Source organism: Anabrus simplex, chromosome 1 (genome assembly GCF_040414725.1).
Source record: "Anabrus simplex isolate iqAnaSimp1 chromosome 1, ASM4041472v1, whole genome shotgun sequence".
Classification (NCBI taxonomy): domain Eukaryota; kingdom Metazoa; phylum Arthropoda; class Insecta; order Orthoptera; family Tettigoniidae; genus Anabrus; species Anabrus simplex.
The window spans coordinates 1103043969-1103060783 of record NC_090265.1 but is presented as its reverse complement, the minus strand read 5'-3'; the positions used below and the strand labels follow the sequence as shown (position 1 = coordinate 1103060783).

General features: G+C 40.7%; 1 protein-coding gene across 1 annotated transcript in view; it reads right to left on the bottom strand.

Annotated features, from left to right (window-relative positions):
- Positions 1 to 16815, bottom strand: part of LOC136876537 (phosrestin-2) — a 455062-nt gene that overhangs the window by 8478 nt on the left and 429769 nt on the right. Inside the window, exon 7 of the mRNA XM_067150580.2 lies at positions 14977 to 15287. Within this exon, the coding sequence (XP_067006681.1) occupies positions 14977 to 15287 (311 nt within the window). The remainder of the gene's footprint in view (positions 1 to 14976; positions 15288 to 16815) is intronic.

The window sequence follows — 16815 nt, the reverse complement described above, 5'->3', positions numbered from 1 at the left end:
TCCGGATGTCACAGGTGCCTCCTTAACTCTTTATAGGTCTTTGGGTTATTATCTTCCCACCTCGTATATACGTAACGGTTTTAGGGAAATAATCTTCCCAGCTGTTTCAGAGCATGCAGTTCCACTTGCTAGCATAAGAGGGCTGCACAATTTCATTTCACACTTAATAACCTAATCGCTAATTCCACCTAGATCACTAGGTGGGAAGTATATATCCCACTGGTTCCCAGCGCGCGTACAGTGGCAGTCTCATTGTGTTCAGCTGCAGTGAAACGGTGCTTGTAGGAAGAAGGTGACAGGAGATTTCTAAAGGTTAGTATATACTTCAGAGATGCAGTTTATCATGTTTTGTTCAAGGAGCAGATCTATTTGTTCCACAAATATAATAATGATCCGTCTGTTGTGTCATTCAGGATACTAATAACAGAATCAATGATAATTTCTTAGTTTCTCTGTAACTTAGTAAGATACTACTTCAAAATTATTTACAATATTTTTTAAACTTACCAAAGCTCATTATTATAAAACTGTTTTAAGTATCCCTTTATGACGACAGGCAAAGATGTTATATTCATTTGCACTTAGTCAGAACTTGGGTTTTATGTAAGATCTAGGCCTAATTTTGGTTGCATTGTATTTGTGCTATTTAGTCCTCCTAATAAGTGGTTCCAAATCATAAACATAGGTGAAGCATGTCTACTCTAATAGTAGCTTGGTAATAATAATAATAATAATAATAATAATAATAATAATAATAATAATAATAATAATAATGAAAATTGATGAAAATTGATGAAAATTTATGAAAGTAAATATAATACCGTGTAGGATGATTACTACTGCTCTGAATATGGACGCAACTATTGAAGCCTGGCTTATAGACTCTGATGCTGAATACCATGCACAATATTCTGGTAAGCAAAAGCAACGTTAAAGCCATAGAATTTATTATGTTTGAAATTCCTGCACATAGTGCTTTATAGGTTCATCTTATCGTTTATTGGCAGGTCAAGAAGTCAAGAAGATGGTGGTTGAAGATTGTTTATTAATTCCTGGACAGTATGATTGTCAATTCATACATAATGTACAAAGCGGAAATGAAAGAGGAGACAAAAGGTATGTCATTCCTGAAGATTAGGTCACAACTTGTAAATGAACTGATACAGTCATTTTTGAGCAAGAAACGACCTAGCTATCCTCAGCGAACGGGCATGGAAGGAAGAAAAACAGCTCTGATGGACAAGCAACAATAAAAAGTACGGTGAGATTATCAGTTATCGGCAGCCATCTATCTACCTGAGCTAATAAAAACATATCGTCACTGTGGACAGTGTAGTATCAAGCAGAACGAGAAACGCAGTAACATGAAATGTAGTGTTGCGTTATGTAAATTATGCTTTGAACCATTTCACAAATCATAGACAGTATTTTCAAATTTTTCTACAACCAAAGGCAAATTAGGCTTGAGAGATTTAACACGTTCCGTGCGGTTCGGGTCACCATGTGCCCCGAAACATGTTACTCTTCTCCGTCGGTGCGAACTTCCAAGAATTGCGAAGTAAGTAACTACGTCCTAGTTACGAATTTCCGTTAACTAATGGCAACCTAGTGTTCTAATTGAAGTAAAGGATCGAGGCATACTGCTAGTTTTGATCGGCCCACCGGTGACCCGAAGGAATTTTTTTCATCTTCCATTAATATCGCTTCGGGTCACCCTGAGTCCCGATTGTTGTCTGACCTATATTTTTACGCGGGAATCGCTTAGCGCGGTTACGGTGAATGAAGCCTAGAGTGTTGCTGTCCGCAGATCGTAGACTGTTGTTTAAGGAGTACCACCCTTCTGATATCTCCTTTCTACATTGCTCTTAGGAAAGCCTATAGAGGTTACTGGAGTAGTTATTGATATATTTATTATCTTCCGAATATAATATTTACAAGCAATTTCACGTCCTTTTTAGGTATGGAGCTTTCACATTCTGACACACCGGTGGCACGGAAAAGAAAGAGGGTTAGGACAGCACTGGGGTAGGCTTATATTTGTCATTTTTTATTCCATAGGCCATGTGGTATGTTATATTATTGTATAATATTGCTCTGCTGTACGAAAACGGCGGTCCACATTACTAGAAGTAACTGCGTCCCGTTGACGTCTGTGTATAAATCTCTCTTGGTAAATGCGTCGTGGTAGTAGTGCGTTTGCTCTTGATTCGTCGTAAAGAGGACATGAACGTACTCTTCCGTTGAATACATAGCGAAGGAATGAACTGCAGTACTGAAACCGCACGCTACGGTATTTGAGTGGGGATGGTTAGCATCCATATCACAATAAAACAGTGTCGTATTGGGCGAATGTGGCACGAATAGGCGTGTAAAACAGAAAATTTCCCTTGAGGAGTCTCGATCTACCAACAAACGTCGCGGAATAGTACTTATCCGGCAAAGTCTACTGAGGCACACCGGCAACACATGTCAAACGTCCACAGATCAAAATTATGGAGTGTTAACTTCCGTTTCACAATTGGCACAATCCGTTAACACTTTCGTTTGACCGATATTTGCATTTTGAAACCACCGGATGCATACCTGTACATGTTTTTAGAACAATATTGCTGTGATGAAGTCATCCGACCTAATCTAACCTGAGAGGTGGTTGTGGTTGTGGTGATTATTGTTTAAAGAGGAAGTAGAGGCTAGTTTTCTGCAAGTTCCACTCTATGACATGGTACAATATCACAAGTAAGCCGTCCATGCTCTTGACGTTGAAGAGTAGTCGAAAATCGAAAATACAAAGGGGCAGAAGATTCGCACGGTATAGTGTGATTAGCTTGCACCCCCCGGAGGCCTGGGTTCGTTTCCCGGCCCTGCCATGTAATTTGAAAAGTGGTAGGAGGACTGAAATTGGTTCCACTCAGCCTCGGCAAGTCAACTGAGTGGAGGGTTGTTCGATTCCCACTTCAGCCATCCTCGAAGTGGATTTCAGTAGTTTTCCACTTCTTTCCCAGGCAAATGCCGGGATAGTACCTTAGGCCACGACCACTTCCTTCCCTCTCCCTTGCCTAACCCGTCCAAACTTCTCATCCCCCGACAGGGCCCATGTTCGGCACAGCAGATGAGACCGCCTGGCCGAGGTACTGTTCTTCTCCCCAGTTGTATTCCGACAAAAATTCTCGCGCTCCACGACACTGCCCTTGAGACGGTAGAGGTGGGATCCCTCGCTGATTCCGAGGATAAAGCAACCCTTGACGACAAACTGGTTAAATGATAATAATAACAGTAATAATATCTTACTTCTTAGAGTAGAATGCCCCACTACATAGATAACGCAGAGATGACGACACATCGGGAGTTTGGACTGAACATTAACCTCTCTGAGGCACCTGTTACCTTAGCCCACCCACCTTACTGTATTGAGTTGTACAGGAGTGTCAATTAGGTGAGCACAGAACGTCGTATCTGTAAACCGCACGGAAATAGCATGGAATTAGCTAGAATAACTCCTATTACAAACAAAGGCAATCTTCATTCTTTCTCTTCCTCTGACTGGCCTTTCTCCAATTTCTTGGGGTCTACGTGTGTGTGGACTTGGCACAGTTTTACAGCTGGATGCCGTTCCTGACGCCGACCTTCTTTATGTGATAGTAGTGTGCTGTGTATAGACGAAGATATGTATTGAGGTGAACACAAACATGCAGTCCTCAAACCATTGTAAAATCAGTTAAAATCCGTGAACCTGCCGTGACTCGAACCTCGAACCGAAAGCCACTACGCTAATCATATTCCGTCAACAAGCAGGACACAAAAAGGGGCAATAAGGGTTGGATATTGTTGTAATGTATGAGAAAAAGGTTGTTAGGAGTAAACACCTTGAAAGAAGAAGTCTGTATGAGCTGGCTTCGATGGGAGTGGTTGTATGAGTGGAATAGCGAAATGTGAAAGAATTTTGGACACGACCGAAGAGATAATCCGGAAGAGAATTACGGGGAAAGCTTAAACTCGATTTCCAATAATTTAAAGACAACATTGCTAGTTGCTAAAAGAAGTTTAAATGGTGATGAGTTCAGTCACAGAGACTTTCAGGTAGTACGCTAAAAGTAATAAAAGTATGGATGTACAGTGCGCATGTACGTATGTATGTATGTATGTATGTATGTATGTATGTATGTATGTATGTATGTATGTATGTATGTATGTATTGATACGCGTATCTATACGACAGCATAAAGATATACAGTATGTCGTAAGGTTTTCACATTTTAACTATAATAATTTCGTGTGGCTATTTCTAGCCGAGTGCAGCCCTTGTAAGGCAGATCCTCCGATGAGAATGGGCGGCATCTGCCATGTGTAGGTAACTGCGTGTTATTGTGGTGGAGGATAGTGTTATGTGTGGTGTGTAAGTTGCATGGATGTTGGGGACAGCACACCCAGCCCCGGGCTATTGGAATTAACCCATGAAGGTTAAAATCCCCGACCCGGCCGGGAATCGAACCCGGGACCCTCTGAACCGAAGGCCAGTACGCTGACCATTCAGCCAACGAGTCGGACACATTTTAACTGACGGGTACATTAAACGTTATCAATTTGAGTTGCATTGATTGAAATGCATATTTATCATCATCATGCGTATGCACATACGTATGGGCTAAACATTATAAAAATATGGTACACATTAATGGCCCACTATAATTTAAAATAATGTCAAAAAACAAACGTTTAACCTCCTTATACAATTGATATTTTACCTTGAGCTGTTACTACAATTTTTTTCTTTCTCGGTGAACGCATTTTAATCTTTTCATACAAAATGCCTATTTGCGAAGAACTGGGTTAAACGATACAGTTTTAAATTTTCAAAAGTGAAACTGCGTCTATTGACTCCCATAATAGTCTTGATTTTTACTTACTAAACCTTCACTCAACATCATAAGGAGTTATATGGACTATTCTAAAACTTCCAGCCAGTTGCTTTACGTCGCGCCGACACAGATAGGTCTTATGGCGACGATGGGACAGGGAAGGGCTAGGAGTGGGAAGGAAGCGGCCGTGGCTTAATTAAGGTACAGCCCCAGCATTTTCCTGGTGTGAAAATGGGAAACCACGGAAAACCATTTTCAGGGCTGCCGACAGTGGGGTTCGAACCTACTATCTCCCGAATACTGGATACTGGCCGCACTTAAGCGACTGTAGCTATCGAGCTCGGTTCTAAACCTTCCAACATCTTCAGGAGATAAATATAGATCTAGTTCCACACTTAATGCGCCACTCAAAATTGCACTGATTTTGCACATATCACTATATCACGTATTTTATTAACACTGTGTTTAATTCACTTTTGTGACTTCTCCATCCTTTCCGCTGCAGCAGTTGAGATGTTCAATCACTTCCCTTAATATGGCAAGGTTTTGGGGCAGAATTTTGTCTTGCTTTGTAAGAGCACTTAATGCTGTTGTGATGCATAAACATTTTGCTTGGATGTAAGCTATGTCATTTTTCTCTGTTTTGTCACCAACAACTGATATTGCGGATTCAACTGAAACAGTGCTGTCTGAGTGTAAAATACTTAACACATTAACGGTAGCTGCCTCTGCGGATCAGTGGTAGAGTACAGGCCTCCGCATCCCAAGATAGCGGGTTCAAACCCGGCAGAGGTAGCCGGATTTTTGAAGGGCGGAAAAAAGTACATTCGACACTCCATGTCGTACGATGTCGACATGAAAAAGATCTCTGGTGACACATTTGGTGTTTACCCGACAAAATTCATTAAATCTCAGCTATAGACGCCCAAGAGAGTTTCAGTTTACTCGGTCTGCCAACTAGTGGGCCTAGAGTAAAACGGAACGTCGAAATTGACGAGCAGAGAGCCAGATGGCGTCAAATTGAAATGTCTGCACACGGTAGCTGAGGCCATACGATTATTATTATTATTTTAACACATTTTACGGTAGCTTGGTATGCTGCTGTCTCGAACCACGTTCTCCATCGAGTCCTGGTTCGTTTGGGTGACAGTGGCATATCAGGATACATGCCTCTCAGAATCTGAATCCTGCGAAGAGGCTTCAAAAACACTTTATTCAATGAAGATATTAAGAGGTCCAATTTTAGGTTGCTGGCTCGTATAAGTTCTGCACACCAATGAAGGGCATGGGCTGGAAAAGTGAACTTAATCATCTTGGGATATATTACTTTCAATGCTCCACCCGCTTTTTGAACACCCACTGAACTGCATCACTCAGAAACACGAGCACATTTTCATATCCAATACAATTTGGCCATAGAATTGTCATTGTATCACTGAACAATTTGGCTACGTTCTTATTGTTACATGTATCCAAACCTCGCACGTTAATAGGACAGGATTACAAGGCTCACCGTTCATTAAACCAATGACAACGTTCCCAATCATTCTCCCTGCGGTGTCTGTCGTCTTATCAAGTGATGCTCAAATTGGAGTACCTTGCAAAAGATTTACTTATTTCTTTCAATTATTCCAGTGTTTCCTCCTTAATGTTGTCTGGTTTTGTAAACTCTGCACTGTGTGTTGTTCCAGGGACGCCCTGAAGTACGCCGTGTTTAATTTGCAAAATGATACATCTGTGCCGATAAGTCCTTAATAAATTCAGCCTTCACGTTCAGTTGCATATCTGATAGAAATATCTGGTTTCCTTGCCTTTTAAATATATTTTTGCCCTTATTTTTTCTATCAAAATATATTATTGTACTAGAAATCGCCGGGAATTAGATACTGGTGGTCTTTCGTTCGGAAAATCACTTACACACAAACTTAATTTTACAAATCAGGATTTACAATCTAGTGACATTTAAACTATTTAATGAACCGAATGAAAAATTGTACAAACCACACTGAAAATGAACCCGAAGCTTGTGGACGACTCTTGATGGCTCGTGAAGTACTAAATAGAACAGGTTAACCTAATCAGCCCCAATGCTCCGCTAATTACATAGCTTAGACCTGCTGTTGTCAGGTACAGTGAATTCTATTGTCACGGGGGTTCACTGGCAAGTACAAAGCCGACGCCCAGACGAAAATAAAAATGAAAAGGAGTGTTTATAACATACAATCCGTTTTCAGCATTCCATAAAAATTCAAAAACCCAGCTTTGAAACACAGATGGTGATAAAATAAATTTTAAACGATTATCTGACAGTAATAAGTTGGAAACCATAAAATATATAACATGTTTAACATAAAAAGTTCAGTTATGTAATGATACGCAAGTTTAATAAAACACGTACAACACCCCTAAATATGGATAAATATGAAAAATCAAATGTTCCTTAAACAACTCCAAAAATCCTAATTCGTAAACGTAGGCCTACAACGAAATTTTAACTTTAACTAATGTATAAGCAAATATGTATTTACATATAAATCCTAGCCCTGATGATCGTTTGATTATTCCAAAAGGGAAATTTGACACCTTTCCTTTTTACAAGTTACTTTACGTCGCACCGACAAAGAAGTGGGAATAAAGCGGCTGTGACCTTAATTAAGGTACAGCCCCAGAATTTTTCTGGTGTAAAAATGGGGAAACCATGGAAAACCATCTTCAGGACTGCCGACAGTAAGGTTCGAACCCACTATCTTTTGAATATTGGATACTGGCTGCACTTAAGTAACTGCAGCTATCGAGATCGGTAGCATTATTTTCTGTACCTCCATTTATAGAACACTACACTTCGGATTCTATTCATTGGTACAGAGATAATAGCACACATTCATATATCTTCATTATAGATTGTTATGCCTTTCAGTGTTCAGTCTGCAAACCTCTGTAAATTTGCCAATCACCGCCAAAATCATCTATTTGTAACTAGTCCTGTGGCCTCACTTAGTTCTGTACCTCTTATCTTTAAATCATTAGAAACAGAGTCAAACCATCGTCGTCTTGGTCTCCCTCTACACCTCTTACCCATCATAACAGAGTCCATTATTCTCCTAGGTAACCTACCCTCTTTAATTCGCCTCACATGACTCCACAACCGAAGCCGGTTTATGCATACAGCTTCATCCATCGAGTTCATTCCTAACTTAGCCTTTATTTCCTCATTCCGAGTACCCTCCTGCCATTGTTCCCACCGGTTTTTACCAGCAATCATTCTCGCTACTTTCATGTCAGTTACTTCTAACTTATGAATAAGATATCCTGAACCCACCAAGCTTTCACTCCCATAAATCGAAGTTGGTCTGAAAACAGGCCGATGTTGATGATGATGATGATGATGATGCTTGTTGTTTTAAGGGGCCTAACATCGAAGGTCATCGGCCCCACAGGCCGATGTAAAGATAGTTTAGTCCGTGAGCTGACTTCTTTCTTACAGAATACTGTTGATCTCAACTGCGAGCTCACTGCATTAGCTTTACCTCATCTTGATTCAATCTCACTTATCATATTACCATCCTGGAAGAACACAGATCCTAAATACTTGAAATTATATACCTGTTCCAGCTTTGTATCACCAATCTGACATTAAATTCCCTTGAATTTCTTACCTATTGACATCAATATAGTCTTCGAACGGCTAATTTCCATACCATACACATAGCATCTGTTTTCAAGTTGCAAAATATTAGACTGCAAGCTTTCGGCACAGTCTGCCATTAAGACCAAGTCGTCAGCATAGGCCAGACTGCTTACTACATTTTCACATAACTGAATCCCTCCCTGCCACTTTATACATTTATACGGTTCAGCAGACGATCCATGTAAACTACGAACAATAAACGTGAAAGTTTACAGCCTTGTCTAACTCCTGTAAGTACCTTGAACCAAGAACTCGTTCTACTGCCAATTCACATCGCAGCCCAATTGTCAACATAAATGCCTTTGATTGATTTTAATAATCTACCCTTAATCCCATAGTCCGCCAGCATTGCGAACATCTTTTCCCTCGGCAGTCTATCGTATGTCTTATCCATGGCTTAGAAAAATAAATGACTCGTTGAATGCACCCAGTGGTTCATTTTAATTCCAAGTCTTTATGGTGTACCTGAAGGAGAATTAACAGCCTTCAGTCCAAAAGCAACTAACAGAACATGTCGTCCTATTCGTCATTCATCGGCAATGGCGCCAAATTTGGAGGGGCAAAGCGTTTTATGCCCCACAAATAGGGTCTTATTGGGGGCAGAGTGCCATTTCGCCCCCATTCCGAAAATTTCTCCTCCTAATGTTAAGTACCATTCAAACGTGGAGTCTGTTAGTCTTCGGAGGTTGCTGAGGCGTTAAATCTGGAGAAGGTGGTAGATTGTTTTATATCATGAAATGAGTTTATAACGCGGGCATTCCTGCAAAGAACTAAATTTAAGAATGGAGACTGTTCAGGTGGTACAGCTGGTGGTAGAGCTTTACACATTTCGTATTTTGAAATGAACAATATGTTTATTTATTTATGAAGCAAGTTCTAACTTGTTTTACTTGTGATTACTTTTGATAGCTTCGTAGATAAAACATTCCTTCATAATATTTATTTATGAATGAAGTTCTATTTTTCGTTTACTTGTGAATATTATTGAAAGCTCCGTACATAAGACACGTTCGCAAATGTGTTTGAGAAACAAGCTCCATTATTGTTCTGCTTTGTGAGTATTATTAAAAAACATGAATGTTTGCGCCCACCTCTATGCTGTAGTGGTTAGTGTGATTAACTGCCACCCCAGGAGGCCTGGGTTCGATTCCCGGCTCTGTCACGAAATTTGAAAAGTGGTACGAGGGCTATAACGGTGTGCACTCAGACTCGGAATGTCAACTGAGTAGGGGTGGGTTCGATTCCCATCTCAGCCATCCTGGAAGTGGTTTTCTGTGGTTTCCCACTTCTCCTCCAGGCAAATGCCGGGATAGTACCTAACTTAAGGCCAGGGCCGCTTCCTTCCCTTTTCCTTGTGTATCCCTTCCAATATTCCCATCCCCCCGCGAGGCCCCTTTTCAGCATAGCAGTTGAGGCCGCCTGGGCGAGGTACTGGTCACCCTCCCCAATTGTATCCCCGACCCAGAGTCTGAAGCTCCAGGACACTACCCTTGAGGCGGTGGAAGTGGGATCCCTCACTGAGTCCGAGGGAAAAGCCTACCCAAGTGGGTAAACTGATAAAGAGGGAATGTTCGCATGTAGTTGTTCTTCATTTCACATGCCTGTGTTCATGTTAATCGTGCCCCCCCCCCCTCCTACCAATAATTACCCAAAGTCAGCGCACCTTATTCATTTTCAGGCGACCGGCAGGAGAGAACGCCAGGAGGACGATTTCCTAACGTTCGGTAGGTGAATAAGTAAAGACAAAGAAGACTGTTTTACTAGAAATAGAATTCAAACGTATTAAGTTGTGTTCATTGCATTTGGTATATAACGAAAAGATGTTATATACGGAACAAATCTGGCCAACCAGACATCGGTGGTATCCGAACCCACAACTTTCTGATTTAGCGTCGGATGTTCTAAATATGTTGAGCTATGGTGCTTAGGTCATACTTGCAAAGGTTCTTAGCTACAGGTTGGGCACTACTGTCACCACTGCTGTAGAGTGTGCACAAGCCGCCTGTTGTGGAGCGGTTCAATGAATATTTAATTTTTCTGACCGTATTGTACAGCAAATGGACTTTCATATTATTAACTAGTCTTATATATATATATATATATAAAGGAAGTGTTTGTTATGTCTGTTTGTCTGTGCGCGATGCCCAGCAAAATCTACTGCACACAGAGATCTGAAATTTTGAACATAGGACGATGGAAGAGGATTCGAATGCACCACGAAGCCGGAATTTTCATTTTCGCTTTTGTTGTTGAGTTATGAACGAAAAACCATCGGAAAACGTGCATTGGGATATGACAATCCAACGTGCTGTCACCAAGATTATATGCATAAAGAGTCACTGTCGCTAGGCAACGTACATAAGTTAGGTAGAGAACACAATATTCAAGGGGCCATTTTACGTCCAGGACGTAGGAAGCTGTTTTTGCTCTTATATGGTGTGAGGGCATATGACGCTGTTGATGGTAATTCGTCCGTCGGATCGGGACGTAAAGTCTTGAGCTATTCGAGAGGAGTGGTCTATGTGCCGGCGACGGGTTTGATCCTCTTCATTCTTACCATCATATATCATGTCATTCATTTCTTTCAACTAGCAACTTTTACAAGAATAACCCGATGTTCTACACAATTACAATTCTACACGGCAGAGCTTTGAAAGACTTGGAGTCACCTGGAGTTCCCTCGAACATCTTAGAGCGGACGATAGTGGCACCAATTATCCTTGTTAAGAATAAGAATCCTGCCCTCTGCAATGAACACGACTCTGAAGCCATTCCCATGATTGGGCATGCCGCGAGCGAAGTAATATTCATTCCTCGGATTCGAATAATTTCTTCGGGTATACAGTTTAAGTTTAGATGTCTGCAGTGTTCAAAATAAAATTTCTCTATGTAATAATAAACTTCTTCTTCTTCTTACTTATATAAAAATGGATGTTTGCATGTGTGTGTGTGTGTGTGTGTGTGTGTGTGTGTGTGTGTGTGTGTGTGTGTGTGTGTGTGTAAATGACACATCTCCTCCTAAACCACTGAAGAAATTTCACCCAAACTTGGTACACTTATGACTTACTATCTGAAGACGAGCAGTGTGGGGGTGTGCCATCCGTAGCTCACTTAGGGGTGGGGGTAAGGGGTGGCAAGGTATAAAATTAATCGAGAAAGTTTCGAATCCACAGTTTTCGGGGCCGCTGAGATGAAGAGTGACACTCCGGATTTTTTAAGTCCAAGTTCAGCTCCCATTCGGGTGGGGGTGAGAGGGGAGTGATATATGAAATTAAACGAAAGTAGTGTCGAATACATAGTTTTCGGGGTCACCGAGGTAAATTGTACACTTCGGATTTTTAGTATCAGGAGATAAACCACGTGGGGGTAAGACAGCCCAGGAACCCTTAGGGACAGGAGGGGGGGAGCGAGGGGCTGAGATATGAAAATAATCGAAATTGGTATCGAATCCATACTTTTCGGGATCGCTGAGATGAACAGTGACACTCCGGAATTTTTTAAAGTCCAAGTTCAGCCCATTCGTGGTGGGGGGCAATGGGAGTGTGATATATAAAAATAATCAAAAATAGTGTCGGATCCATAGTTGTCGGGGTCGCTGAGATGAATAGTGAGACTCCGGATACTTTATGAGTCCAAGTTCATCCCCCTATGGAGTGGAGGGCGAGGAGAGAGTGATGTATAAAATTAAACTGAAATAGTGTCGAATACATAGTTTTCGGGGTCTCCGAGGTAAATTGTACACTTCGGATTTTTAGTATCGGGAGACAAACCACGTGGGGGTAGTGCACCCCAGGAACGCTTAGGGGGGGGGGCGGGAGATGTTAATATATAAATATCATTGAAAGTTGTGTCTATCCATACTTTTCGGGCTCACTGAAATGAATAGCAACACTCCAGAATTTTTTTATGTCCAAGTTCAGCCCTCTTCGTGGTGGGTGGCGATGGGAGAATGATATATAGAACTAATTGAAAATAGTGTCGAATACATAGTTTTCGGGGTCGCTGAGATGAATAGTGACACTCCGGATTTTTAGTATCAGGAGACAAATCAGATGGGGGTAAAACACCCCATGAACCCTTATGGGCGGGTAATGGCAAGGGGACTGAGATATACAAATCATCGAAAGTAGTGTCGAATCCATAGTTTTCCAGGTCGCTGAGATGAATAGTAACATTCCGAATTTTTAAAACCTAACTTCAGCCCCCTTTGGCATAGGGGGTGAGAAAGGGTTAAAAAATAAATTGTCAGAAATTACCGAGATAATGGACGTGTGTATGTTCCAGTATGGCTTTCAACTATGCCTTACTACCTGGAAAACATACTGTGGGAGTAAGATGCCCCTAGAACCACTTGGGAAGCGGGTGAAATATAATCCATATTAATAAATGGAAGTCTGTTTGGCGTGATCTGTATATACTATATACTATATATATATTTATTTATATATATATATATATATAAATTAAGACATAAAAATGAAAACAGAGGTGAATTAGTAAGACCATTCTAGGCATCTTGGAAATTTAAAACTTGGTACCAGACAAACTGATGACTTCAGGATCCCTAGAAAAATCTCAAATTCTCATAATTCTCTGAGGGTACACGCTGGGAGTTTCAAATCTGCATAAGAACACAGTCGGTGATATATATCCAGAACAGGTTTTATGGGCTTAAAAGTTTCGTGAAAGTGCTGATTTTTAACCCACTATCCCATATCAACATGGCAGCACAATCTCCCAGACGAGTTAGAAAACTGAAATTTTGCAAAATTATAGCTTTTACCATGTAACCGACAGAAAAATTTACGAGATGTTTAAAAAAATTATTTTTTACCGCCCGAAATATATCGAAATATGGAGGCAATTTCAATGACTGTGCAGTACTTCCTATCAATGTATTTCGCGGCTAAACGGTAAGTCGTATCACAAAACGGATGGTACAATCTCCGTTCAATTTGGAGTGATCTACAACTTTGGTCCTATGACCTCTTGTATCTCTTTCCCTTATACATTTATTTTTTTCTATTTCTGGATTTACCTAAATTTTGCACTTTTTACACGTATAATTGATGGTTTGATTCACTTGTAGGAAAGATGGGATCATCAAATTCTACACGAATATTGGTCCACCCAGTAGCCATATGTGAGCCAAATTCTATGTTTGAAGCTGTCGCATAAGTATCTGAAAAGTAATTCACTGTGTGAAAATCTTACTCAAAGTTCCCCCTATTCAACGTTTCTAAAACATAATGAATTATGGTAGACAAGTGCACCTGTCGTTAGCATCACAATACCACAACTCGCACTTTACATTGGAAACAACATCTGCAGACCTCCCTATGCTCTTTCTCGGATAACGCCAATTTACATGCAATTAAAGAATTATTATTCACTTCATGTACAATAATTTACTTCGACATCCGTATACAATTTGGAATACCGTAGCGAAGCACGGGTACAATTGCTAGTATGTATATATATATTCCTCTCGTAGAAATTTTCAATTATCTGCCACATTCTGAAAATCTGATCCTGACAGCCCCTCTGTTGTCTGAAACAACACTGGTTTTTTAACCAACTTTCTCCCAATCGCTGATCGCACCCAGCCTTCCATGATGCCAGTGAACATTTTGCCTGGTATACTGATTATTGAGATACCCCGTTAGTAGATACAATCCTTCCTGTTCCCTTGCTTATAGATAGGTGCAATTACTGCTTTTGTCCAATCTGAAGGTACCTTCCTAACACTCCGTCCCAATATTACTACTCTATAAGACATTTTATCCCTGCCTTCTTCACCATTTCAGGTCTAATTTCATCTATTCCTCCTGCTTTATGACAATGCATTTTCTTTACTATCCTTTCCACTAAATCAAGTGTAATTTTACCAATATTGTTGTCCTCCTTCCCATGGACTCAGTTGTTGGCGATGTCACAAGGAAGATAGCCTAATACTTAATAACATTTAAATATAAAAATGTAGGCAATGTGAAGGTATTTGGCGTAATTTTGACTTACGTTGATCTGACTATGAATGCTTTTGGATTTGGATAATTTTAGCATATCGTCGTTGCCGGGACAAAACCCCCTATGTGATAACATTTTTGGAGATATACTGACCCGCAGCACGTACCTTATGAAGAGCGAGAATACACAATATTGCACCTTAGATGACAGAACCTTACCGGCCAAAGTTCTAAGCTAAAATATTTCACATAGGAGGTTTTGTCCCGGCAGCGACGATATGTATCTGGTCTTGGTACTCGCTCATTGCGTTTGTTATTTGGTACTTTATTATCCCAGTCTCCTTTCGATCATTTATCTGTTGATAATAGAAATGAGAAGTGACCAATGTAGCTGTGCTTTGTGAATCCATGAAATTATATCAATAAATAAATATAGAAATAAGTAAAAAGATGTAAGAAAGGATACCTTTATCTTGCGTACTGTTTTGCTGCTGCTATTGTGTATAGCAACATTGACAAGCACAGGGTCTCCGTGGCAGTAGATCGCTCGATCTAGGGATGCTTCTAGCTCCACGCGGCCTTCACTGAGTAGGAAAGGTTTGTCCACTGCAGCGTGAGGAGGAGGTGGAACGATGGAGCCTAATAAGGTGACTGGTCGTGGGATCGTCTCCCCACCTCCACTACTGCTGGGAGCTGGAGGTGCTGCTGCCCGCTGGACCACTCGTATCCCCATCCTCACGGTGCTGCGTCGGTGAAGTTTCTCGTCCGCACGTTCAGCTGTACGAAATATATAACATGGTTATTACAGGAGATGCACTATATCTGTAGCCTGTTTTCATTAACTTGTCTGGAGGTTATTGCTCCTTCATCTGATATTATAAACATATAACGTTCTAGTACTGACTTCACCTTTCTAATTGCATACAATGTTTAACCCTTGGTTAATCTAATTAGAATGACATTGATATGGTTGAGGAGTATAAACTCTGTTTAGAAAGTGATTTTAATGTACCAAGTGGCCCTCATGTACTATTGATGAATGGGATGCCTAGTCGCTGGTTTAGAAGGAAGCGCTACATTGTGCTATATTTCGGATGTGACACAAATAACAATAATTTTATTACACACGTTATGTAAAAGGATGCTTTTTTAAATACGCCAAAGATGCAGACAATAAAGTATAACAGCCCATTAATTTATACGCGTACGGATATTCCACTCCACCAAAAAGTTGCATATAAGTGGTATGTGCCGTGAACGATTCATTAACTCTTAATTTACAGGACAAGTTGGCCGTGCGGTTAGGGGCGCGCATTTGTGAGCTCGCATCCGGGAGACAGTGGGTTCGAATCCCACTGTCTGGATCCCTGAAGATGGTTTTAGGTGGTTTCCCATTTTCACACCAGGAAAATGCTGGGGCTGTACCTTAATTAAGGCCACGGCCGCTTCCTTCCCGTTCTTAGGCCTTTTCCGTCCCATCGTCGCCATAAGACCTATCTGTGAAGATGATCTTCCATGCTCTCCAATTTTCACATCAGAAAAATGGCGGGAGTGTACCCTAGTTTCCCACTTTCTTCAGAGTCTAAATAATCTCCCAACCCAGCGTCGCTGAAGACCTATTTCGTTAGCTTAACAACGTTTGACTGCTAGGAAAGATAGTGTAAGCTACTACGTGTGTTTGTGCAAGTTTCCAATGTCTCTATCTATATAGTATTTATGGACTGCCTGGCCTAGGCGTTTATGGCGTGCTCGGTCTACCTGGAAACACTTGGGTTCTATTCCTCGTCAGTAAGTCGAAAAATTTAGAAAATGAGATTTCCTATTCCGGAGATGCATATAGTCCTGAGGTTCAGTCAGCCTACACCTACACCAGGTTAATTCCTGGGAACAAAGGCGGCCGGGCGTAGAGCTAACCACTCTACCCCATCAAATGCCGAGGTTACTGATAGTGGAAGTCTTTAACTTCCAACCCTCCAAGAGCCTTGAGGACTTAAACGGAGATGACTTTGCTATACAATATCTGGGTGCAAACACTACTAAAATATAAACAGTAAGCATATAAAGTAATATCGTGGTGAATGTTGATGATGAAAATAAATAACGATAATAATAATAATAATAATAATAATAATAATAATAATAATAATAATAATAATAATAATAATAATAATAATAAATTAAGCTCTCTCTCCAGAAAAACGGTAGAGTATCCGACACCACTTCCAACACCGTGGATTCAAACATACCAGAGGAAGTCAGATTTTTGAATAGCGGAATTACTTCCATTCGGTACTCCATGTCATAC